Genomic DNA, 26,575 nt, shown 5'->3' on the forward strand with positions numbered 1-26,575 from the left:
ACATCACCTGTTCGCACTGTTCTGGCCTCAACAGTGCTCTACCACGAGTCCCAGTAACTTGAGACATGAACCTAGGGAGTGTAGCTCTGCGGCGTTCCCCTGCTCCCTCATCAGCAGGTGGTGTCTCACCCCGGCCAGGACCACGGCCTCTGACCCCTGCAGTAGTTGGACGCCCACGTCCCCGCCCTCGTCCTCTACCCCTAGCCCTCGGGTTAAATGAGAGTTATAACTTTAATTTTTTTTTAACTTTTTTTTGTGTTTTTTTGTGTTTTTTAGTTTTTTTTTGTGTTTTTTAGTTTTTAAAACCAAACGATGCTATCCTATTGCTATGGCTATTTTCTAGCCAAGTATGAAAGCACACTGCTATGCCAGATGAGATGACGCTGAGTTATGAAAAAATAAACGTAAAATAAAAAGGAAATGGCAGACTGTGCCTAATTGAAATCCAACCCCTAATAAATTTTCCCACTTTGGTGTTTGAGGTGGATATGTGTGTCACTAAGAGCTAAACACAACGGTAGCAAGTCCCCCTGCAAATTCCTCACAATATGGTACTAGCTGCACTACTAATGCCAGCAAGCCCAGCCACAAGCAAACAACAAAAAAAAAAAGTAGAACGTTATTGTAGCCCTAAGAAGGGCTGTTGGGTTCTTGGAGAATCACTCCTGCCTAACAGTAAGCTAATAGAACACCCTAACGCTTTCCCTGACCAGCAGCAGCTCTCTCCCTAGCGGCATCCAGACACAGAATGATCCGAGCAGCGCGGGCAGCGGCTAGTCTATCCCAGGGTCACCTGATCTGGCCAGCCAACCACTGCTATCCACGTGTAAGGGTACCACGTCATGCTGGGTGGAGTGCAGAGTCTCCTGGCTTGTGATTGGCTCTGTTTCTGGCCGCCAAAAAGCAAAACGGCGGGAGCTGCCATTTTCTCGAGCGGGCGAAGTATTCGTCCGAGCAACGAGCAGTTTCGAGTACGCTAATGCTCCAACCAGCATCAAGCTCGGACGAGTATGTTCGCTCATCTCTAGTTAATCCCAATAACAAACTTGGTGTAGCGCAAAGAGCAATCACAGGCAGAGACACGGGCAGTGGCAGAATAATGCAGCTACAACCACAGTTCGGCTGGTGGGCATAGACATCTTAAAGGGAACCTGTCACTACATTTTTCACAAATACAGCGCTCCCTTTTATTGTGCCCCAGCAGCTCCCCCTCTTATTGTGCTCCAGCAGCTCCCCCTTTTATTGTGCCCCAGCAGCTCCCCCTCTTATTGTGCTCCAGCAGCTCACCCTTTTATTGTGCCCCAGCAGCTCCCCCTCTTATTGTGCTCCAGCAGCTCCCCCTCTTATTGTGCCCCAGCAGCTCCCCCTCTTATTGTGCTCCAGCAGCTCCCCATCTTATTGTGCTCCAGCAGCTCCCCCTCTTATTGTGCTCCAACAGCTTCCCCTCTTATTGTGCTCCAGCAGCTTCCCCTCCTATTGTGCATCACAGCTCACCCTCTTATTGTGCATCAGCCCCGAGCTGCTGGGGCACAATAAGAGGGGGATCTACTGGAGGCACAATAGGAGGGGGAGCTGTGATGCAAAATAGGAGGGGAAGCTGCTGGAGTACAATAAGAGGGGATGCTGCTGGGGCACAATAAGAGGGGGAGCAGCTGAGGCACAATAGGAGGGAAACTGCTGGGGGACAATAAGAGGGGGAGCTGCTGTAGCACAAGAAGAGGGGGAGCTTCTGGGGCACAATAAGCGGGGGAGCTGCTGGAGCACAATAAGAGGGGGAGCTGCTGGAGCACAATAAGAGGGGGAGCTTCTGGGGCACAATAAGAGGGGAGCTACTGGAGGCTGTGCTCCAGCAGCTCCCCATCTTATTGTGCTCCAACAGCTCCCCCTCCTATTGTGCTCCGGCAGCTCCCCCTCTTATTGTACTCCAAAAGCTCCCCCTCTTATTGTGCTCCAACAGCTCCCCCTCTTCTTGTGCTCCAGCAGCTTCCCCTCCTATTGTACATCACAGCTCCCCCTCTTATTGTGCCCCAGCAGCTCCCCCTCTTATTGTGCCCCCAGCAGCTCCCCCTCTTATTGTGCTCCAGCAGCTCCCCCTCCTATTGTGCCTCCAGCAGCTCCCCCTCCTATTGTGCATCAGCAGCTCCCCCTCTTATTGTGCTCCAGCAGCCCCCCCTTTTATTGTGCCCCAGCAGTTTCCCCTCTTATTGTGCTCCAGCAGCTTCCCATCTTATTGTGCTCCAGTAGATCCCCCTCTTATTGTGCTCCAACAGCTCCCCCTCTTATTGTTCTCCAGCAGCTTCCCCTCCTATTGAGCATCACAGCTCCCCCTCTTATTGTGCATCGGCAGCTCCCCCTCTTATTGTGCCCCAGCAGCTCCCCCTCTTACTGTGCCCCAGCAGCTCACCCTCTTATTGTGCTCCAGCAGCTCCCCCTCCTATTGTGCCTCCAGTAGCTCCCCTTCTTATTGTGCCCCAACAGCTCCCCCTCTTATTGTGCTCCAGCAGCTTCCCCTCTTATTGTGCTCTAGCAGCTCCCCCTCTTATTGTGCTCCAGCAGCTACCCATCCTATTGTGCCCCAGTGGCTCCTTCTCTTACTGTGCCTCAGCAGTTTCCCCTCCTATTGTGCCCCAGCAGCTCCCCTCTTATTGTGCTCCAGCAGCATCCACTCTTATTGTACTCCAGCAGCTCCCCCTCTTATTGCGCCCCAGCAGCTCCCCCTCTTATTGTGCTCCAGCAGCTCCCCCTCTTAATATGCATTAGCAGCTTCCCCTCCTATTGTGCATCAGTCACTGCCCCTCTTATTGTGCTCCAGCAGCTTCCCCTCTTATTGTGCCCCAGCAGCTCCCCCTCTTAATGTGCATCAGCAGCTTCCCCTCCTTTTGTGCATTAGCAGCTCCCCCTCTTATTGTGCTCCAGCAGCATCCCCTCATATTGTGCTCCAGCAGCCCCCCTCTTATTGTGCCCCCAGCAGCTCCCCCTCTTATTGTGCCCCCAACAGCTCCCCCTCTTATTGTGCCCCCAGCAGCTCCCCCTCTTATTGTGCCCCAGCAGCTCCCCCTCTTATTGTGCTCCAGCAGCCCCCCTCTTATTGTGCTCCAGCAGTCCCCCTCTTATTGTGCCACCAACAGCTCCCCCTCTTATTGTGCCCCCAGCAGCTCCCCCTCTTATTGTGCCCCAGCAGCTCCCCCTCTTATTGTGCTCCAGCAGTCCCCCTCTTATTGTGCTCTAGCAGCTCCCCATCCTATTGTGCCTCCAGCAGCTCCCCCTCTTATTGTGCCCCAGCAGCTCCCCCACTTATTGTGCTCCAGCAGCATCCCCTCTTATTGTGCTCCAGCAGCTCCCCATCCTATTGTGCCTCCGCAGTTTCCCCTCCTAATGTGCCCCAGCAGCTCCCCCTCTTATTGTGCTCCAGCAGCATCCCCTCTTATTGTACTCCAGCAGCTCCCCCTCTTATTGTGCCCCAGCAGCTCCCCCTCTTATTGTGCCCCAGCAGCTCCCCTTCTTATTGTGCTCCAGCAGCTCCCCCTCTTAATATTCATCAGCAGCTTCCCCTCCTATTGTGCATCAGTCGCTGCCCCTCTTATTGTGCTCCAGCAGCTTCCCCTCTTATTGTGCTCTAGCAGCTTCCCCTCTTAATGTGCATCAGCAGCTTCCCCTCCTTTTGTGCATCAGCAGCTTCCCCTCTTATTGTGCATCAGCAGCTCCCCCTCTTATTGTGCTCCAGCAGCATCCCCTCTTATTGTGCTCCAGCAGCCCCCCTCTTATTGTGCCCCCAGCAGCTCCCCCTCTTATTGTGCCCCAAGCAGCTCCCCCTCTTATTGTGCCCCCAGCAGCTCCCCCTCTTATTGTGCCCCCAGCAGCTCCCCCTCTTATTGTGCCCCATCAGCTCCCCCTCTTATTGTGCTCCAGCAGCATCCCCTCTTATTGTTCTCCAGCAGTCCCCCTCTTATTGTGCTCTAGCAGCTCCCCATCCTATTGTGCCTCCAGCAGCTCCCCCTCTTATTGTGCTCCAGCAGCTCCCCATCTTATTGTGCTCCAACAGCTCCCCCTCCTATTGTGCTCCAGCAGCTCCCCCTCTTATTGTGCCCCAGCAGCTCCCCCTCTTATTGTGCTCCAGCAGCATCCCCTCTTATTGTGCTCCAGCAGCCCCCCCTCTTATTGTGCTCTAGCAGCTCCCCATCCTATTGTGCTCCAGCAGCTCCCCCTCTTATTGTGCCCCCAGCAGATCCCCCTCTTATTGTGCTCCAGCAGCATCCACTCTTATTGTGCTCCAGCAGCCCCCCTCTTATTGTGCTCTAGCAGCTCCCCATCCTATTGTGCTCCAGCTGCTCCCCCTCTTATTGTGCCCCAAGCAGCTCCCCCTCCTATTGTGCCTCCAGCAGCTCCCCCTTTTATTGTGCCCCCAGCAGCTCCCCCTCTTATTGTGCCCCCAGCAGCACCCCCTCTTACTGTGCCCTCCTAGCAGCTCCCCCTCTTATTGTGCCCCAGCAGCTCCACCTCTTATTGTGCCTCCTGCAGCTCCCCCTCTTATTGTGCCCCAGCAGCTCCACCTCTTATTGTGCCCCCAGCAGCACCCCCTCTTATTGTGCTCCAGCAGCTCTCCATCTTATTGTGCCCCAGCAGCTCCCCCTCTTATTGTGCTCCAGCAGCATCCCCTCTTATTGTGCTCCAACAGCCCCCCCTCTTATTGTGCTCTAGCAGCTCCCCATCCTATTGTGCTCCAGCAGCTCCCCCTCTTATTGTGCCCCCAGCAGCTCCCCCTCTTATTGTGCTCCAGCAGCATCCACTCTTATTGTGCTCCAGCAGCTCTCCCTCTTATTGTGCCCCCAGCAGCTCCCCCTCTTATTGTGCCCCATCAGCTCCCCCTCTTATTGTGCTCCAGCCGCATCCCCTCTTATTGTTCTCCAGCAGTCCCCCTCTTATTGTGCTCTAGCAGCTCCCCATCCTATTGTGCCTCCAGCAGCTCCCCCTCTTATTGTGCTCCAGCAGCTCCCCATCTTATTGTGCTCCAACAGCTCCCCCTCCTATTGTGCTCCAGCAGCTCCCCCTCTTATTGTGCCCCAGCAGCTCCCCCTCTTATTGTGCTCCAGCAGCATCCCCTCTTATTGTGCTCCAGCAGCCCCCCCTCTTATTGTGCTCTAGCAGCTCCCCATCCTATTGTGCTCCAGTTGCTCCCCCTCTTATTGTGCCCCCAGCAGATCCCCCTCTTATTGTGCTCCAGCAGCATCCACTCTTATTGTGCTCCAGCAGCCCCCCTCTTATTGTGCTCTAGCAGCTCCCCATCCTATTGTGCTCCAGCTGCTCCCCCTCTTATTGTGCCCCAAGCAGCTCCCCCTCCTATTGTGCCTCCAGCAGCTCCCCCTTTTATTGTGCCCCCAGCAGCTCCCCCTCTTATTGTGCCCCCAGCAGCACCCCCTCTTACTGTGCCCTCCTAGCAGCTCCCCCTCTTATTGTGCCCCAGCAGCTCCACCTCTTATTGTGCCTCCTGCAGCTCCCCCTCTTATTGTGCCCCAGCAGCTCCACCTCTTATTGTGCCCCCAGCAGCACCCCCTCTTATTGTGCTCCAGCAGCTCTCCATCTTATTGTGCCCCAGCAGCTCCCCCTCTTATTGTGCTCCAGCAGCATCCCCTCTTATTGTGCTCCAACAGCCCCCCCTCTTATTGTGCTCTAGCAGCTCCCCATCCTATTGTGCTCCAGCAGCTCCCCCTCTTATTGTGCCCCCAGCAGCTCCCCCTCTTATTGTGCTCCAGCAGCATCCACTCTTATTGTGCTCCAGCAGCTCTCCCTCTTATTGTGCCCCCAGCAGCTCCCCCTCTTATTGTGCTCCAGCAGCTCCCCCTCTTATTGTGCCCCCAGCAGCACCCCCTCTTACTGTGCCCTCCTAGCAGCTCCCCCTCTTATTGTGCCCCAGCAGCTCCACCTCTTATTGTGCCTCCAGCAGCTCCCCCTCTTATTGTGCTCCAGCAGCTCCCCCTCTTATTGTGCCCCCAGCAGATCCCCCTCTTATTGTGCTCCAGCAGCATCCACTCTTATTGTGCTCCAGCAGCTCCCCCTCTTATTGTGCTCCAGCAGCTCCCCCTCTTATTGTGCTCCAGCAGCTCCCCCTCTTATTGTGCTCTAGCAGCTCCCCATCCTATTGTGCTCCAGCTGCTCCCCCTCTTATTGTGCCCCCAGCAGCTCCCCCTCTTATTGTGCACCAGCAGCTCCCCCTCTTATTGTGCTCCAGCAGCATCCACTCTTATTGTGCTCCAGCAGCCCCCCCTCTTATTGTGCTCTAGCAGCTCCCCATCCTATTGTGCTCCAGCTGCTCCCCCTCTTATTGTGCCCCAGCAGCTCCCCCTCCTATTGTGCCTCCAGCAGCTCCCCCTTTTATTGTGCCCCCAGCAGCTCCCCCTCTTATTGTGCCCCGAGCAGCACCCCCTCTTACTGTGCCCTCCTAGCAGCTCCCCCTCTTATTGTGCCCCAGCAGCTCCCCCTCTTATTGTGCTCCAGCAGCTCCCCATCTTATTGTGCATCAGCAGCTCCCCCTCCTATTGTGCTCCAGCAGCTCCCCATCTTATTGTGCCCCAGCAGCTCCCCCTCTTATTGTGCTCCAGCAGCTCCCCCTCTTATTGTGCCCCAGCAGCTCCCCCTCTTATTGTGCTCCAGCAGCTCCCCATCTTATTGTGCTCCAACAGCTCCCCCTCCTATTGTGCTCCAGCAGCTCCCCATCTTATTGTGCCCCAGCAGCTCCCCCTCTTATTGTGCTCCAGCAGCATCCCCTCTTATTGTGCTCCAGCAGCCCCCCCTCTTATTGTGCTCTAGCAGCTCCCCATCCTATTGTGCTCCAGCAGCTACCCCTCTTATTGTGCTCCAGCAGCATCCCCTCTTATTGTGCTCCAGCAGCCCCCCCTCTTATTGTGCTCTAGCAGCTCCCCATCCTATTGTGCTCCAGCAGCTCCCCCTCTTATTGTGCCCCCAGCAGCTCCCCCTCTTATTGTGCTCCAGCAGCCCCCCCTCTTATTGTGCTCTAGCAGCTCCCCATCCTATTGTGCTCCAGCAGCTCCCCCTCTTATTGTGCCCCTAGCAGCTCCCCCTCTTATTGTGCCCCTAGCAGCTCCCCCTCTTATTGTGCCCCAGCAGCACCCCCTCTTACTGTGCCCTCCTAGCAGCTCCCCCTCTTATTGTGCCCCAGCAGCTCCACCTCTTATTGTGCATCAGCAGCTTCCCCTCGTATTGTGCCCCCAGCATCTCCCTCTCTTATTGTGCCCCCAGTAGCCCTCTTCTTATAGTGCTCCAGCAGCCCCCCCTCGTATTGTGCCCCCAGCATCTCCCTCTCTTATTGTGCCCCTCCAGTAGCCCCCGTTGATTGGTGCTGGCCATTCCCAGAATCCCTGATAAGCCAACCTCTCCCTACACACCCCGTCTGATCTTTCTGCCTTTTTGCCATTGAGAAAGTTTGTTCCTGTTCTCTGAGCTTATACTGTGATTTCCTGTTGTGACCCTGGTTCCATTATTGACTTCGCTCCTGTGCAGCCTGTCCTGACCTTCCGCTACGTCCCCGATTCTGATGCTGTGCAGCCTGTCCTGAACCTCCGCGACCCCCTGACTGTCCCTGACCATGGTTCTGCTACACGACCTCGTACTTCACTTTGGCTGCCACCACGGACAAAGACCTGGTGGTACCACGCCACAGCAAGTCCAACCCGCGGCGGGCTCTGGTGAAAACCGGGCACCACTTAGACTCTAAAGGAGGTTTTTTATTACAGTACCCTATAATGGACCATCAGTATCAGATAGTCGGGAATCTTACTCTTGGCATCCCACCAATCAGCTTGGCCCAACGCAGTGCAAGTGTCTCAATGCCGATATCATTCCTTATCTGCCATCTATTGGCAGTGCATGGTATTGCAGCATTGTCCCATCCAAGTATAAGATATTTCTGTCATTAAGGACCTTTATTAGGAAAGACGTTTACCCTCTATGTATAGTATAGGGTGATAACTATAATGTATGGGCGGTACAAGTTACTCCATTACTCAGAGATCCGGGCACCGGGACTGTGGTATCTTATTGTTCTCCTTGTGCCCGGATCTATTAGTGTCCCTGGTTTATCATGAAGGATTTTGATATTAGATTTTCTTAAATGTTATATTCAAGTGTCCAAATATAAAACACTCCGTTCAATCCCAAGTCGTCCTGGGATTTTTCTAAAAAGGTTTTTATCTCCTAGCAGCAAAAACGTGAAGTTTTATGGAAGTCGTTGGCCATCAGTCTCCGGCTCCAGTGACTAAGGACTTCACAACCAGGTCTGAGAAACACAAAAAAACCCCTTGTGGATGAGATTATTTCCTGCGCTGACAAACGTTGTGACCTTTATGATGATCTGATCAGGTCCAGATTTGTGAGGTCGGCAGAGGATCTTTTCAGGTTTGGCTTGGGTCACAGTAGAAACCAACGATTGATCACTTGCAGGTCACAAAAATCTCCTTGAAATCCTGGAATAAAGGAAACTGCAAAGAACCAAAGAGACGCGGAGGTCAGTGACATCACAGATCTTCATAGAAGGAGTTTTGTACTTGCTCCAATGATTTTTCTTGGTTCTTCTTCCTGGGGAGGTGAAGGTTCTCTTCCTCTAGGGGTTAATTTGGATTGCTGTAACCTGGTTGTGGACATTCAGAAGACATAGCATATCGGTATTCATTGTTCACAACACACACCTGTGGGGACATTGATAAAACAGATGAGTGAATGAATGTATTAATTAAAGGAAACCTACCATGTGATGTGATGCAGTATGAAGCAAACATACCCTGAGATGCTGTAGCTACACTGATGCAGGATCAGATCTTGGTTAATCCCTGAGCTGAGGGGTTTTGCTGATAAAACAGATATAACATTAAGGATAATGAAGTTCTGTCCCTTCTATGGCTGCTTCAGCATTTTCTTCCGCGCTTCTCCTAGCATGTGAGTTTTTCTCTGCAGGAGATGATGATGCAATCACTTTTCTCCCTGCCAGACAGAACAATCAATTACTGCACCATCCCCCAGCTGCTGTGCGTGAGTGATCCAGCTCAGGTTGATTAGTCATGTCTTGACTAAACTCCATTTTTAATTCTAAGCTCCGTGAACTAGGCAGCCATGCTGACCAAGCTTTCCCAAGGTCCTGAATGTTATAATTGTTTTATCAGCAAAACCACTCAGCTCAGGGATTAACCAAGATCCGATCCTGCATCAGTGTAGCTACAGCAGTCTCAGGGTATGTTTGCTTCATACTGCATCACATGGTAGGTTTCCCCCCCTAGTTTATATTCTATGATGTTATATATCAGCCCATCTGTGTAACAGACGTCTATTTGGCCGCTTCTCTGTAGACACATATGTAGGATGTAGCGCCGGGGTGGGGTAAGTATGAGTTCTTGTCTTGCCCCCCCCTGCCGTGGGGCTTTAAATGTTCCTGGAAAACTCGCAATTGTTTCCCTTAATCTTCATCTAACAAAGTAGAAGCTGGACCCCCCCCCCCCAGCATTGGTGGTCCCAAACAAAGACCCTTCAGCTCCCAGGACAGGATGGAGGTAAGTGATGACTTTGATCTGAAAAGCTCAATAAACAGAAATGGCAAAAAATGTTGTAAACTTTCTATTGGACTTTTTTACCCACAACTGAAGGAAAAGGCGATGGGGTTTTTTATGGGACAAGTCTGTACCCAACGAGAGTAATGGGGACCGGAGCTGCCGATCTACTGAATCATCTAAAGAGGAAGGATCAGACCAGGCCCTGCATGTTACTCCAGTATTTGGTGATCCGCCCATGGTCCTGCGCTGCATGTTACCCCAGTATTCGGTGATCCGCCCATGGTCCTGCACTGGATGTTACTCCAGTATTTGGTGATCCGCCCATGGTCCTGCGCTGCATGTTACTCCAGTATTCAGTGATCCGCCCATGGTCCTGCGCTGCATGTTACTCCAGTATTTGGTGATCCGCCCATGGTCCTGCGCTGGATGTTACCCCAGTATTTGGTGATCCGCCCATGGTCCTGCGCTGGATGTTACTCCAGTATTCAGTGATCCGCCCATGGTCCTGCGCTGGATGTTACCCCAGTATTTGGTGATCCGCCCATGGTCCTGCGCTGGATGTTACTCCAGTATTCAGTGATCCGCCCATGGTCCTGCGCTGGATGTTACCCCAGTATTTGGTGATCCGCCCATGGTCCTGCGCTGGATGTTACCCCAGTATTTGGTGATCCGCCCATGGTCCTGCGCTGGATGTTACTCCAGTATTCGGTCATCCGCCCATGGTCCTGCGCTGCATGTTACTCCAGTATTTGGTGATCCGCCCATGGTCCTGCGCTGCATGTTACTCCAGTATTTGGTGATCCGCCCATGGTCCTGCGCTGCATGTTACTCCAGTATTTGGTGATCCGCCCATGGTCCTGCGCTGGATGTTACTCCAGTATTCAGTGATCCGCCCATGGTCCTGCGCTGGATGTTACCCCAGTATTTGGTGATCCGCCCATGGTCCTGCGCTGGATGTTACTCCAGTATTCGGTCATCCGCCCATGGTCCTGCGCTGCATGTTACTCCAGTATTTGGTGATCCGCCCATGGTCCTGCGCTGCATGTTACTCCAGTATTTGGTGATCCGCCCATGGTCCTGCGCTGCATGTTACTCCAGTATTTGGTGATCCGCCCATGGTCCTGCGCTGCATGTTACTCCAGTATTTGGTGATCCGCCCATGGTCCTGCGCTGGATGTTACTCCAGTATTTGGTGATCCGCCCATGGTCCTGCACTAGATGTTACTCCAGTATTTGGTGATCCGCCCATGGTCCTGCGCTGCATGTTACTCCAGTATTCGGTGATCCGCCCATGGTCCTGCGCTGCATGTTACTCCAGTATTTGGTGATCCGCCCATGGTCCTGCGCTGCATGTTACCCCAGTATTTGGTGATCCGCCCATGGTCCTGTGCTAGGTGTTACCCCAGTATTTGGTGATCCGCCCATGGTCCTGTGCTAGGTGTTACCCCGGTATTTGGTGATCCGCCCATGGTCCTGCGCTGGATGTTACCCCAGTATTCGGCGATCCGCCCATGGTCCTGTGCTAGGTGTTACCCCAGTATTTGGTGATCCGCCCATGGTCCTGCGCTGGATGTTACCCCAGTATTCGGCGATCCGCCCATGGTCCTGCGCTGGATGTTACCCCAGTATTTGGTGATCCGCCCATGGTCCTGTGCTGGATGTTACTCCAGTATTCAGTGATCCGCCCATGGTCCTGCACTGGATGTTACTCCAGTATTTGGTGATCCGCCCATGGTCCTGTGCTAGGTGTTACCCCAGTATTTGGTGATCCGCCCATGGTCCTGCGCTGCATGTTACTCCAGTATTTGGTGATCCGCCCATGGTCCTGCGCTGCATGTTACTCCAGTATTTGGTGATCCGCCCATGGTCCTGCGCTGGATGTTACTCCAGTATTCGGTGATCCGCCCATGGTCCTGCGCTGCATGTTACTCCAGTATTTGGTGATCCGCCCATGGTCCTGCGCTGCATGTTACTCCAGTATTTGGTGATCCGCCCATGGTCCTGCGCTTGATGTTACTCCAGTATTTGGTGATCCGCCCATGGTCCTGCGCTGCATGTTACCCCAGTATTCGGTGATCCGCCCATGGTCCTGCACTGGATGTTACTCCAGTATTTGGTGATCCGCCCATGGTCCTGCGCTGCATGTTACTCCAGTATTCGGTGATCCGCCCATGGTCCTGCGCTGCATGTTACTCCAGTATTTGGTGATCCGCCCATGGTCCTGCGCTGCATGTTACTCCAGTATTTGGTGATCCGCCCATGGTCCTGCGCTGCATGTTACTCCAGTATTTGGTGATCCGCCCATGGTCCTGCGCTGGATGTTACTCCAGTATTTGGTGATCCGCCCATGGTCCTGCGATGGATGTTACTCCAGTATTTGGTGATCCGCCCATGGTCCTGCGCTGGATGTTACTCCAGTATTCGGAGATCCGCCCATGGTCCTGCGCTGGATGTTACCCCAGTATTTGGTGATCCGCCCATGGTCCTGCGCTGGATGTTACTCCAGTATTTGGTGATCCGCCCATGGTCCTGCGCTGCATGTTACTCCAGTATTCGGTGATCCGCCCATGGTCCTGCGCTGGATGTTACCCCAGTATTCGGTGATCCGCCCATGGTCCTGCGCTGGATGTTACCCCAGTATTTGGTGATCCGCCCATGGTCCTGCGCTGGATGTTACTCCAGTATTTGGTGATCCGCCCATGGTCCTGCGCTGGATGTTACTCCAGTATCTGGTGATCCGCCTATGGTCCTGCGCTGCATGTTACCCCAGTATTTGGTGATCCGCCCATGGTCCTGCACTGGATGTTACTCCAGTATTTAGTGATCCGCCCATGGTCCTGCGCTGGATGTTACCCCAGTATTTGGTGATCCGCCCATGGTCCTGTGCTAGGTGTTACCCCAGTATTTGGTGATCCGCCCATGGTCCTGTGCTAGGTGTTACCCCAGTATTTGGTGATCCGCCCATGGTCCTGCGCTGGATGTTACCCCAGTATTCGGTGATCGGCCCATGGTCTTGTGCTAGGTGTTACCCCAGTATTTGGTGATCCGCCCATGGTCCTGTGCTAGGTGTTACCCCAGTATTCGGTGATCCGCCCATGGTCCTGTGCTAGGTGTTACCCCAGTATTCGGTGATCCGCCCATGGTCCTGCGCTGCATGTTACTCCAGTATTTGGTGATCCGCCCATGGTCCTGCGCTGCATGTTACTCCAGTATTTGGTGATCCGCCCATGGTCCTGCGCTGGATGTTACTCCAGTATTTGGTGATCCGCCCATGGTCCTGCGCTGGATGTTACTCCAGTATTTGGTGATCCGCCCATGGTCCTGCGATGGATGTTACTCCAGTATTTGGTGATCCGCCCATGGTCCTGCGCTGGATGTTACTCCAGTATTCGGAGATCCGCCCATGGTCCTGCGCTGGATGTTACCCCAGTATTTGGTGATCCGCCCATGGTCCTGCGCTGGATGTTACTCCAGTATTTGGTGATCCGCCCATGGTCCTGCGCTGCATGTTACTCCAGTATTCGGTGATCCGCCCATGGTCCTGCGCTGGATGTTACCCCAGTATTCGGTGATCCGCCCATGGTCCTGCGCTGGATGTTACCCCAGTATTTGGTGATCCGCCCATGGTCCTGCGCTGGATGTTACTCCAGTATTTGGTGATCCGCCCATGGTCCTGCGCTGGATGTTACTCCAGTATCTGGTGATCCGCCTATGGTCCTGCGCTGCATGTTACCCCAGTATTTGGTGATCCGCCCATGGTCCTGCACTGGATGTTACTCCAGTATTTAGTGATCCGCCCATGGTCCTGCGCTGGATGTTACCCCAGTATTTGGTGATCCGCCCATGGTCCTGTGCTAGGTGTTACCCCAGTATTTGGTGATCCGCCCATGGTCCTGTGCTAGGTGTTACCCCAGTATTTGGTGATCCGCCCATGGTCCTGCGCTGGATGTTACCCCAGTATTCGGTGATCGGCCCATGGTCTTGTGCTAGGTGTTACCCCAGTATTTGGTGATCCGCCCATGGTCCTGTGCTAGGTGTTACCCCAGTATTCGGTGATCCGCCCATGGTCCTGTGCTAGGTGTTACCCCAGTATTCGGTGATCCGCCCATGGTCCTGTGCTAGGTGTTACCCCAGTATTTGGTGATCCGCCCATGATCCTGCGATGGATGTTACCCCAGTATTCGGTGATCCGCCCATGGTCCTGTGCTAGGTGTTACCCCAGTATTTGGTGATCCGCCCATGGTCCTGTGCTAGGTGTTACCCCAGTATTTGGTGATCCGCCCATGGTCCTGCGCTGGATGTTACCCCAGTATTCGGTGATCCGCCCATGGTCCTGCGCTGGATGTTACCCCAGTATTTGGTGATCCGCCCATGGTCCTGTGCTGGATGTTACCCCAGTATTTGGTGATCCGCCCATGGTCCTGCGCTGGATGTTACCCCAGTATTTGGTGATCCGCCCATGGTCCTGCGCTGGATGTTACTCCAGTATCTGGTGATCCGCCCATGGTCCTGCGATGTGTGGACGTGTCTTACCTGTGACGCAAAGTCAAAGTTGTGTTTCAGTGACTTCCAGGTTATTAGGGCCAAGAACGTGGAGATGCAGAACTGTACGACCGTGGCCAGAAAGAGGAAAGCAAACGCAATGTTCTTCACCTGTGGACAAAATCATAGAAGTGTTTAAGTACAAGGCACCGGGAAAGCGGGAAGAGGCTTCTGCTACAGGGTAATCTGCTCCCCCATCTGCATCGTACTGTCCTGCCTGCCTCATACTGTCCTGCCTGCATGGTACTGTCCTGCCTGCGTTGTACTGTCCTGCCTGCATGGTACTGTTCTGTGTACGTCGTACTGTCCTGCCTGTGTTGTATTGTCCTGCCTGCATGGTATTGTCCTGTCTGCGTGGTACTGTCCTGCCTGCGTGGTACTGTCCTGCCTGCGTGGTACTGTTCTGTGTACGTCGTACTGTCCTGCCTGTGTTGTATTGTCCTGCCTGCGTGGTACTGTCCTGCCTGCGTGGTACTGTCCTGCCGGCGTGGTACTGTCCTGCCTGCGTGGTACTGTCCTGCCTGCGTGGTACTGTCCTGCCGGCGTGGTACTGTCCTGCCTGCCTCGTACTGTCCTGCCTGCCTCGTACTGTCCTGCCTGACTCGTACTGTCCTGCCTGTGTTGTACTGCCCTGCCCTGGAGGTTGTACTGTCCTGCCTGTATCGTACTGTCTTGCCTGCCTCATACTGTCCTGCCTGCCTCATACTGTCCTGCCTGCCTCATACTGTCCTGCCTGCGTGGTACTGTCCTGCCTGCATGGTACTGTCCTGCCCTGGAGGTTGTACTGTCCTGCCTGTGTCGTATTGTCCTGCCCTGGAGGTTGTACTGTCCTGCCTGTGTCGTATTGTCCTGCCTGTGTCGTATTGTCCTTCCCTGGAGGTTGTACTGTCCTGCCTGTGTCGTATTGTCCTGCCCTGGAGGTTGTACTGTCCTGCCTGTGTCGTATTGTCCTGCCTGTGTCGTATTGTCCTTCCCTGGAGGTTGTACTGTCCTGCCTGTGTCGTATTGTCCTGCCCTGGAGGTTGTACTGTCCTGCCTGTGTCGTATTGTCCTGCCTGTGTCGTATTGTCCTTCCCTGGAGGTTGTACTGTCCTGCCTGTGTCGTATTGTCCTGCCCTGGAGGTTGTACTGTCCTGCCTGTGTTGTACTGTCCTGCCTGTGTCGTATTGTCCTTCCCTGGAGGTTGTACTGTCCTGCCTGTGTCGTATTGTCCTGCCCTGGAGGTTGTACTGTCCTGCCTGTGTCGTATTGTCCTGCCTGTGTCGTATTGTCCTGCCCTGGAGGTTGTACTGTCCTGCCTGTGTCGTATTGTCCTGCCTGTGTCGTATTGTCCTGCCCTGGAGGTTGTACTGTCCTGCCTGTGTCGTATTGTCCTGCCCTGGAGGTTGTACTGTCCTGCCTGTGTCGTATTGTCCTGCCTGTGTCGTATTGTCCTTCCCTGGAGGTTGTACTGTCCTGCCTGTGTCGTATTGTCCTGCCCTGGAGGTTGTACTGTCCTGCCTGTGTCGTATTGTCCTGCCTGTGTCGTATTGTCCTTCCCTGTAGGTTGTACTGTCCTGCCTGTGTCGTATTGTCCTGCCTGTGTCGTATTGTCCTTCCCTGGAGGTTGTACTGTCCTGCCTGTGTCGTATTGTCCTTCCCTGGAGGTTGTACTGTCCTGCCTGTGTCGTATTGTCCTTCCCTGGAGGTTGTACTGTCCTGCCTGTGTCGTATTGTCCTTCCCTGGAGGTTGTACTGTCCTGCCTGTGTCGTACTGTCCTGCCTGTGTCGTATTGTCCTTCCCTGGAGGTTGTACTGTCCTGCCTGTGTCGTATTGTCCTGCCCTGGAGGTTGTACTGTCCTGCTTGTGTCGTATTGTCCTGCCTGTGTCGTATTCTCCTGCCCTGGAGGTTGTACTGTCCTGCCTGCATGGTACTGTCCTGCCCTGGAGGTTGTACTGTCCTGCCTGTGTCGTATTGTCCTGCCCTGGAGGTTGTACTGTCCTGCCTGTGTCGTATTGTCCTGCCTGTGTCGTATTGTCCTGCCCTGGAGGTTGTACTGTCCTGCCTGTGTCGTATTGTCCTGCCCTGGAGGTTGTACTGTCCTGCCTGTGTCGTATTGTCCTGCCTGTGTCGTATTGTCCTTCCCTGGAGGTTGTACTGTCCTGCCTGTGTCGTATTGTCCTTCCCTGGAGGTTGTACTGTCCTGCCTGTGTCGTATTGTCCTGCCCTGGAGGTTGTACTGTCCTGCCTGTGTCGTATTGTCCTGCCTGTGTCGTATTGTCCTGCCCTGGAGGTTGTACTGTCCTGCCTGTGTTGTACTGTCCTGCTATAAATGATGTCATGTTATGCATAAATGAAATCTACCATAAAATCCCTTACGATAAACCAGGGACATTACTCATAGATCCAGGCACCGGGACTGTGCTAATCTCCTTTTATTGTTTTTGTTCTCCATGGCCTCTAAAATATAATTTTTAAATTATGCTAATGAGCCTGAAGGGCTGCTGTGGACATAACCAGAGCCCCTCTCAGAACAGTGTAATCTCACACAGTGAGAAGGGGAAGAGCATCTGCACAGTATAACAGCCTGTGAAGCTACAGCATGGAGTAGCTTTGATAATGTCCCTCAGAGCCATTCTAGCTCATTAGAATAAATATAAAAGTTGATTTTAAAAGGGAGGAGGCCATGGATAAGAAGTATAAGAACACGGCACCTGCATCTATAGTATAGCTCCTTTGGTGCTAGAATTACTTCAAATGGGTATTCACATTTAATTCATCTGCCATGTATAAACATTTCTTCAATTGGAAGTTATAAAAAAATGTCTCTGTGTGAAGATAACTTGCCAGAAATGTAGCCATATGGTTCCTTAGAAACAGAGGACAGCTGTCTTTGGATACGACCACCTCTGCTGAATTGCGGAAAGAAACAAATATTCTTTAGATATGAAATGTCCGGGAATTATTGCAGGTCCTGCAGCCGTCCTGTGGTTATGATCTGTGAATCCAGGAGGTCAGGCAGGGCTCAATAGCGCATGTCTGACCACCGCTGCCAGAGTGCGGGGTGGTTGTATCCAAGGACAGCTATCTCATTTCCAAGGGACATGTCTACAATCATAGGAAATTATCTTCACACAGGAACATTTTTTAAAATAAAATCCAATTAAAAAATGTGTGTGTATATATATATATGGCAGATTAATAAGATTAAACAGGAAGAACAGTAAGAAAATCCCTTTAATCCCTCAAGTTCCATTTCTGGCCTTTTTATGCTTTAGCAGTATTGCATTTCTATATCTATATACATCCCTATACATCCCTATACATCCCTATACATCCCTATACATCCCTATACATCCCTACACATCCCTATACATCCCTATACATCCCTATACATCCCTACACATCCCTACACATCCCTATACATCCCTATACATCCCTATACATCCCTACACATCCCTACACATCCCTATACATCCCTATACATCCCTATATGTCTCTGCATTCCTTACCTTAAATAAGAATTCATAATAGATCGGCTGCAAATCCTTACAGATCAGGCAAAACTCTATGAATGAAGTCAAGCAGCTCAAAATGCTGGAAACCAGTAACATCTTCACCTGCTCAATAAGAAGGAAAAAGAAATGAATTATGAATTAGAACAAGAAGAAAATCTGTGAACGTGTCCCGTGTCTACTCACCAGGAGGCGACTGGGCTTTAACTCTGCCAAAATAGAGAGAACTCCGGAAGTGAGATACTGCGGGGGGAAAGCACAATGTGCACAGCGCTGTATATATATATAATAGAATGTTCCCCATGGATCCTCCATCCAGTCTATACATTGGCCCAGATTTATCAGAACCAGTGCAGTCTGTACTATGTGTAGTGTCCTCCTGCTCTATAACATGCTGCCTGCAGATAGGACACTATCTACAATCTGCTCAGCTCCGCCTGCTCTATAACATGCTGCCTGCAAATAAGACATTGGGACAGATTTACTTACCCGGTCCGTTCGCGATCCAGCGGCGCATTCTCTGCGCTGGATTCGGGTCCGGCCAAGATTTATTAAGGTAGTTCCTCCGACGTCCACCAGGTGGCGCTGCTGCGCTGAAAAGGATCGGAACGCACTGGACTAGTAAATGTACAATGTGCTCACCTCTTCCTGCTCTATAACATGCTGCCTGCAGATAGGACACTATGTACAATGTGCTCAGCTCCTCCTGCTCTATAACATGCTGCCTGCAGATAGGACACTATGTACAATGTGCTCAGCTCCTTCTGCTCTATAACATGCTGCCTGTAGATAGGACACTATGTACAATCTGCTCAGCTCCTCCTGCTCTATAACATGCTGCCTGCAGATAGGACACTATGTACAATGTGCTCAGCTCCTCCTGCTCTATAACATGCTGCCTGCAGATAGGACACTATGTACAATCTGCTCAGCTCCTTCTGCTCTATAACATGCTGCCTGTAGATAGGACACTATGTACAATCTGCTCAGCTCCTCCTGCTCTATAACATGCTGCCTGCAGATAGGACACTATGTACAATGTGCTCAGCTCCTCCTGCTCTATAACATGCTGCCTGCAGATAGGACACTATGTACAATCTGCTCAGCTCCTTCTGCTCTATAACATGCTGCCTGTAGATAGGACACTATGTACAATCTGCTCAGCTCCTCCTGCTCTATAACATGCTGCCTGCAGATAGGACACTATGTACAATGTGCTCAGCTCCTCCTGCTCTATAACATGCTGCCTGCAGATAGGACACTATGTACAATCTGCTCAGCTCCTTCTGCTCTATAACATGCTGCCTGTAGATAGGACACTATGTACAATCTGCTCAACTCCTCCTGCTCTATAACATGCTGCCTGCAGATAGGACACTATGTACAATCTGCTCAGCTCCTTCTGCTCTATAACATGCTGCCTGCAGATAGGACACTATGTACAATGTGTTCAGCTGCTCTTGCTCTATAACCTGCTGCCTGCAGATAGGACACTATGTACAATGTGCTCAGCTGCTCTTGCTCTATAACATGCTGCCTGCAGATAGGACACTATGTACAATCTGCTCAGCTGCTCTTGCTCTATAACCTGCTGCCTGCAGATAGGACACTATGTACAATGTGCTCAGCTCCTCCTTCTCTATAACATGCTGCCTGCAGATAGGACACTATGTACAATGTGCTCAGCTCCTCCTGCTCTATAACATGCTGCCTGCAGATAGGACACTATGTACAATGTGCTCAGCTCCTCCTGCTCTATAACATGCTGCCTGTAGATAGGACACTATGTACAATGTGCTCAGCTCCTCCTGCTCTATAACATGCTGCCTGCAGATAGGACACTATGTACAATCTGCTCAGCTCCTCCTGCTCTATAACATGCTGCCTGCAGATAGGACACTATGGGGGTCATTTACTAAGGGCCCGATTCACGTTTTCCCGACGTTTTCCCCGAATATTTCCGATTTGCGCCGATTTTCCTTGAATTGCCCCGGGATTTTGGCGCACGCGATTGGATTGTGGCGCATCAGCGCTGGCATGCACGCGACGGAAATGGGGGGCGTGGCCGAGCGAAAACCCGACGGATTCGGAAAAACCGCCGCATTTAAAACAATAAAAGTGTCGCTTGGGACGCGCTTACCTTCACTTGGTCCAGCTCGGTGAATTCCAGTGCGTTCAGATGCTTTTCAGCGCAGCAGCGCCACCTGGTGGACGGCGCAGGAACTGCCTTGATGAATCCCGGCCAGACCCGAATCCACCGCAGAGAACGCGCCGCTGGATCGCGAACGGACCGGGTAAGTAAATCTGCCCCTATGTATAATCTGCTCTATAACACGCTGCCTGCAGATAGGACACTATGTACAGTCTACTCAGCTCCTCCTGCTCTATAACACGCTGCCTGCAGATAGGACACTATGTACAGTCTACTCAGCTCCTCCTGCTCTATAACATGCTGCCTGCAGATAGGACACTATGTACAATCTGCTCAGCTCCTCCTGCTCTATAACATGCTGCCTGCAGATAGGACACTATGTACACACTGCTCAGCTCCTCCTGCTCTATAACATGCTGCCTGCAGATAGGACACTATGTACAATCTGCTCAGCTCCTCCTGCTCTATAACATGCTGCCTGCAGATAGGACACTATGTACACACTGCTCAGCTCCTCCTGCTCTATAACATACTGCCTGCAGATAGGACACTATGTACAGTCTACTCAGCTCCTCCTGCTCTTTAACATGCTGCCTGCAGATAGGACACTATATACAATGTGCTCAGCTCCTCCTGCTCTATAACATGCAGCCTTCAGATAGGACACTATGTACAATGTGCTCAGCTCCTCCTTCTCTATAACATGCAGCCTGCAGATAGGACACTATATACAATGTGCTCAGCTCCCCCTGCTATATAACATGCTGCTTGCAGATAGGACACTATGTACAATGTGCTCAGTTCCTCTTGCTCTATAACATACTGCCTGCAGATAGGACACTATGTACAATGTGCTCAGCTCCTCCTGCTCTATAACATGCTGCCTGCAGATAGGACACTATGTACAATCTGCTCAGCTCCTCCTGCTCTATAACATGCTGCCTGCAGATAGGACACTATGTACAATCTGCTCGGCTCCTCCTGCTCAATAACATGCTGCCTGCAGATAGGACACTATGTACAATCTGCTCAGCTCCCCCTACTCTATAACATGCTGCCTGCAGATAGGACACTATGTACAATCTGCTCGGCTCCTCCTGCTCTATAACATGCTGCCTGCAGATAGGACACTATGTACACACTGCTCAGCTCCTCCTGCTCTATAACATGCTGCCTGCAGATAGGACACTATGTACAATCTGCTCGGCTCCTCCTGCTCTATAACATGCTGCCTGCAGATAGGACACTATGTACAATCTGCTCAGCTCCCCCTACTCTATAACATGCTGCCTGCAAATAGGACACTATGTACAATGTGCTCAGATCCTCCTGCTCTATAACATGCTGCCTGCAGATAGGACACCATGTACAATGTGCTCAGCTCCTCCTGCTCTATAACATGCTGCCTGCAGATAGGACACTATGTACACACTGCTCAGCTCCTCCTGCTCTATAACATACTGCCTGCAGATAGGACACTATGTACAATCTGCTCGGCTCCTCCTGCTCTATAACATGCTGCCTGCAGTTAGGACACTATGTACAATCTTCTCAGCTCCTCCTGCTCTATAACATGCTGCCTGCAGATAGGACACTATGTACAATATGCTCAGCTCCTCCTGCTCTATAACATACTGCCTGCAGATAGGACACCATGTACAATGTGCTCAGCTCCTCCTGCTCTATAACACGCTGCCTGCAGATAGGACAGTATGTACAATCTGCTCAGCTGCTCCTGCTCTATAACATGCTGCCTGCAGATAGGACACTATGTACAATGTGCTCAGCTCCTCCTGCTCTATAACACGCTGCCTGCAGATAGGACACTATGTACAATCTGCTCAGCTCCTCCTGCTCTATAACATGCTGCCTGCAGATAGGACACCATGTACAATGTGCTCAGCTCCTCCTGCTCTATAACACGCTGCCTGCAGATAGGACACTATGTACAATCTGCTCAGCTCCTCCTGCTCTATAACATGCTGCCTGCAGATAGGACACTATGTACAATCTGCTCTGCCCCTCCTGCTCTATAACATGCTGCCTGCAGATAGGACACTATGTACAATCTGCTCAGCTCCTCCTGCTATATAACATGCTGCCTGTAGATAGGACACTATGTACAATCTGCTCAGCTACTCCTGCTCTATAACATGCTGCCTGCAGATAGGACACTATGTACAATGTGCTCAGGTCCCTGTGATGTATTCCATGCTTGCGGCCTGTGCATTCTCCTGTATACTCACTATCAGTGACCCCCAGTAGTTTATTCCGCTGTGTGCTGTGACATAAGCGTCATATTCCAGGGCTGATGTCACTATTGCCCCCAGCGCCAGCTGTAAGCTCAGCAGAACAATCTGCACAACCTGAAATACAAGGAGCGAAGTGAGAACGTGTCTGATAATGTGCAGCTTGTGTATAATCATGGCGATCCGCGAATCCCTCACATCCGGCCCAGACTTTCCGCAGTCCCTTCTGCTGTGTTATTGAAGGAAATCTGCCATGAAAACCCATCCGGATAAACCAGGGACATCGCTCATAGATCCGGCACCGGGACTGTATCTATTGGACCGGGGCAACCTGCATGGAAGGGTTCAGCCCGTGCGCCCTCTTCATACAGTGTGAAGGGGTTAACATGGGGCGTACGATGCACCTCTGTTGAGACGCATTAATAAATGTGTCGCATGGTCCAAATTCCGGAACGCCCCGACAGAGCGGCCGCAACATAAACTGGCGCAAACACGTTCATAAAAGTGGCCCAATCTTTGTCTGCGTTTCCGTATGGACTGTTTTCACGGCTTTCATTCTGCGCATCACATGACACTTTCTCTTTATTCTTTGGGTCGATCCAATCCCAGGGACATCACATTTATGTCGGTTTTATGAGGTTTTAGTAGATTTAAAAAAATGTCAATCTTTTGTACAAAATAAATATTTGCCAAATTCTGAGGCCACTAAGTTATTCTCAGTAAAGGTAAGAAACGCGTCATTTTTTGCCGGACGCTCTGACATTTTAGTTTGCATCAGTTTGGGACCTTTATATGTGACTGTGTGATTATTTTTTATTCAAATATTCGTGGATGGAAAAATGAGGAAAAAGTGGCGATTCGGACATTTGGGCGCTATTTTCTGTGTTTACAGTTGGGGATAATCTTTTTTATATTTTGATGGATCAGGCATTTTGGGGCGCGGCGATACCTGACAAGTTTATGATTTTTACTGTTAATTTATTTTTATGTGTGTTCTAGGGAAATGGGGGGATTTAAACTTTTACTTTCTGTTTCTATATATTTTTTTATTCTTTACTATTATTTCAGACCCCCTTGGGTATTTTCGCCCTGCAGGGTCTGATCACTCATGCAGTATACAGCATTACTACTGGATTGCAGAATATAGTCATATCACCATCCATGGCAGGACTACGAGTCTCTATCCGATCGCTCTGCACTGTTATCTCATCCGTGTTTTCTGTGTCTGCATTTTGTTACCTACCCCAAAAAGTTTTGGTTGAGCTTGGATGATGGACCGGTAGTGTTCTTGGCTTCCATGAGGGACCACCGGGAACAGATTGCGTTGTTGATGGGTCACAGGGGGAGCCCCGTAGGTGGGAATGGTGGGGAGATCCATTAGTAATGTCTGCCTCCAGGAAAATATAAAAGAAGGTTCCTAAAATACTGGTCTGTAAGTGATCATCGGAGTAGAAGTGGCGGCGGCTACAGAAATGATCCCTTAAACTCAGGATTATAAAGCACTTGGAATGAGCTACAAAAGACTGCAGTAGAAAGTTTCCCAGGATGGGATAAGGAAAACATTGCCTCTTAGCTACCTTGTAAGGCAGCCCCCGTACCATCAAGCATGACTTTAAGGTAGCCTGACGACATGATTCAGGATTAAAGGAAATCTATCACCAGGATGAAGGGTTGTACAACAAGCACACTGACATACTGGTGCGCGCCCCCTCTAGCAAGATCCAATCTTCTTTAAGCTTCTTCTTTTTTTTTAATGCTTTAACAGTTATGCAAATAATCCTCACATTTGCATAATTTTAAACTTTGTTTTAAAAAAAACGTCACAAGAAGCCAGAAGATGAGCGGCTCCTGCCAGGGGGGCGCACACCAGTATGTCAGTGTGCTTGGTTTACAATCCTTCATCCAGTCTATCTATTCCAGAAGGAGCAGACTCCCAGCTGTAGACAGGGCTGTATCCACCTGGTTGGGCTCTTCAGTACAGTGTAGGAAGCTGGTTAAGCTGAGTGAGAGGCTTGTGACTAGGGTCAGGAAGTAAGAGTTCTCCTTACAGAGACTTTATCACTTAAGAGAAGAAGAGAAGAATTACAGCCATTGACAACTAAACTCAAAAAGCCTCCCCCTCAGCTAAACCAGTTCCCTACACTGTACTGATAAGATACGAAGACCTGGAAACAGAGCTGTCTACTGCTGGGAATCTGCTCCTAAGAGGCAATGTTTTCCTTTTTCCCATCCTGGAATACATATTTGCATATTTCCCAGAATCCCCTACTGTCACATCAGAGTCTCCACATGCCTACAAGGCGGCCTGAATATATATATATATATAGGGATTGTGTGGGAAGAGGCTGGGGATTTACAGAATAACATACTTGATCTTTTATTCCAAACATTATCAGAGGTGAGCTATGAGACCTTCCTACACACAACATTGTGTTTTCCTTATGGGGGTCTTGGGTCTTAAAGGGAACCTGTCACCAGGGTTTACCACACTAAACTACTTGTCCCCTCAGGTGTCCTTGATAGAATTCCCTCCGAATTTCTCTGATTTACCTATAAATAACCTCCTCCAAAGTCAGGCAAATATGACTCTTCTCACCTCATTTCCTGAGATGAGTGAAGTTTAGTGGTTGCAGGTGTAGTGTCTCCTCAGAAGCCACTGTCTTCTAGAAGCAGGTAGGTCATATTAAAGATAACAATCTCCTCTGTCAGATCCCCTCAGGCTTATGTGAGCCACAGAACCAGAGATACAGACAGATAAATACATAGCTGGAAATTCAAGCAGCAAATAAAGATCCAGTTTCTGACTATTTATTGTATGTCCGCTCTGCAAACCACAAAACTATAAGGCTGGTGGGATGTGGAAGATGAGATCCTTGTCTTTAATATGACACCAGCAGCATGTTTCTGGGTGCTAGAGAACAGGGGCTTCTGGTTTGGCACTGATACCACTAAACTTGACTCATCTGAAAGGGCTTGTAGTGGGGTAAATCCTGGTGCCGGGTTCCCTTCACACCATATCAAGGGCTCAGTGTAAAAGTGGAGGATGAAATTCTTCTTCTGGGACTGGACACAATGGGGGTCATTTACTAAGGGCCCGATTCGCGTTTTCCCGACGTGTTACCCGAATATTTCCGATTTGCGCCGATTGTACCTGAATTGCCCCGGGTTTTTGGCGCACACGATCGGATTGTGGCGCATCGGCGCCGGCATGCGCGCGACGGAAATCGGGGGGCGTGGCCGAACGAAAACCCAACGGATTCGGAAAAACTGCCGCATTTAAAAAAAAATTTGTGTCGCGAAAATTTCACTCACCTTCATCCTGGATAGGCCGGTGTGTTTCGAGGCATTCCAGCGGACTTCAGCGCAGCAGCGCCACCTGGTGGACGTCAGAGGAACTGTTTTGATGAATCCCGGCCGGACCCGAATCCAGCGCAGAGAACGCGCCGCTGGATCGCGAACGGACCGGGTAAGTAAATCTGCCCCAATGTTACGACAATAAGAAAGTGTCAGTACAATAAATGTCAGTGTTCTACAAGGGCCACGTCCACGTCTGGTGGGGACATTGCACCATGGGAATATACTGGGGCAGATCCGACAGGACCAGTGAGAGCTATAAGGGGGTGGTGGGGCTTATTCACACTCACTTTATAATTCTCCATCTCTAGGGGTCACAGATGATTGTACACGACCCCTGACCCATCTCCCCAAGTCCCCCCCAAATACCAGAGAGAAGGTTCTTACCTGCGGGTCCTTCCTACGCGTCTGATCGGCTTCTCTGCTGTTGGATTTGTCAGTGAACCAAAGGTCAAGTCGTTTCATTATAATTATTCATAGTCGTAATAAAAATCTTCCGGACTGACCTCATATGCAAATACTTGCCACGTATGAGGGGGGTAAGGGGTTAAGCTTCCTGCATTTTTGTTTGATACTGAAATCTATTTTTGTATTTAAAATTTAAAGTTAATGATTCAGGAAATAGATTTATAAAATAGAAGAAGGTTCATTAGTGATGGATGAGACCCTCAGGGGGGAGGAAGCAGCCGGACCTCCAGGACTTATCCTCAGACTAATGTGTTACTGGGTCTTATGATATGTAACAGCTACGTGATTAATGTATATGTGACATCCAGGACATCCCAGTGTATGTGCATGGATATACAAAGATCCGCCCATGCAGCTGCTACAGGGCCAGCAGTGTCAGGGGGCCCTGCCACATGACTAGTGATGTGTATATACTGTATGTCTGTATATGGTGTGTGTGTGCTGTATGTGTATATATATATGCTGTATGTCTGTATATGGTACTGTATGTATGTGTATGGATATACAGAATATTGCCCATGCCACTGCTACAAGGCCAGCAGTGTCAGGGGGCCCACCCACATGACTAGTGATGTGTATATACTGTATGTGTGTATATGGTGTGTGTGTGCTGTATGTGTATATATATATGCTGTATATGGTACTGTATGTATGTGCATGGATATACAAAGATCCGCCCATGCAGCTGCTACAGGGCCAGCAGTGTCAGGGGGCCCAGCCACATGACTAGTGATGTGTATATACTGTATGTCTGTATATG

General features: G+C 50.9%; 1 protein-coding gene across 1 annotated transcript; it reads right to left on the reverse strand.

Annotated features, from left to right (window-relative positions):
* Positions 1-8,427: 8,427 nt before the first annotated feature.
* Positions 8,428-25,812, reverse strand: LOC140106432 (membrane-spanning 4-domains subfamily A member 6B-like). Its single transcript, XM_072130877.1, has 7 exons — positions 25,735-25,812; positions 23,237-23,380; positions 21,991-22,110; positions 17,779-17,835; positions 17,590-17,697; positions 14,088-14,207; positions 8,428-8,699 (listed from the first exon to the last, which is right to left on the reverse strand). Exons 1-7 carry the CDS (start codon positions 25,810-25,812, stop codon positions 8,622-8,624), a joined length of 705 nt encoding a protein of 234 aa, XP_071986978.1. The 3' UTR covers positions 8,428-8,621.
* Positions 25,813-26,575: the final 763 nt, after the last annotated feature.

This window comes from Engystomops pustulosus, chromosome 11, assembly GCF_040894005.1.
Source record: "Engystomops pustulosus chromosome 11, aEngPut4.maternal, whole genome shotgun sequence".
Classification (NCBI taxonomy): domain Eukaryota; kingdom Metazoa; phylum Chordata; class Amphibia; order Anura; family Leptodactylidae; genus Engystomops; species Engystomops pustulosus.

What these genes read in the sequence shown, in the direction of transcription:
- LOC140106432 (XM_072130877.1), bottom strand. Translation starts at nt 25,812, where the DNA reads ATGAAACGACTTGACCTTTGGTTCACTGACAAATCCAACAGCAGAGAA. An exon ending in ATTATGAATTCTTATTTAAG is followed by an intron (nt 14,208 to 17,589) that starts GTAAGGAATGCA and finishes TTTTGTCCACAG; the next exon opens with GTGAAGAACATTGCGTTTGC. An exon ending in ACTTTGACTTTGCGTCACAG is followed by an intron (nt 8,700 to 14,087) that starts GTAAGACACGTC and finishes ATGTCCCCACAG; the next exon opens with GTGTGTGTTGTGAACAATGA.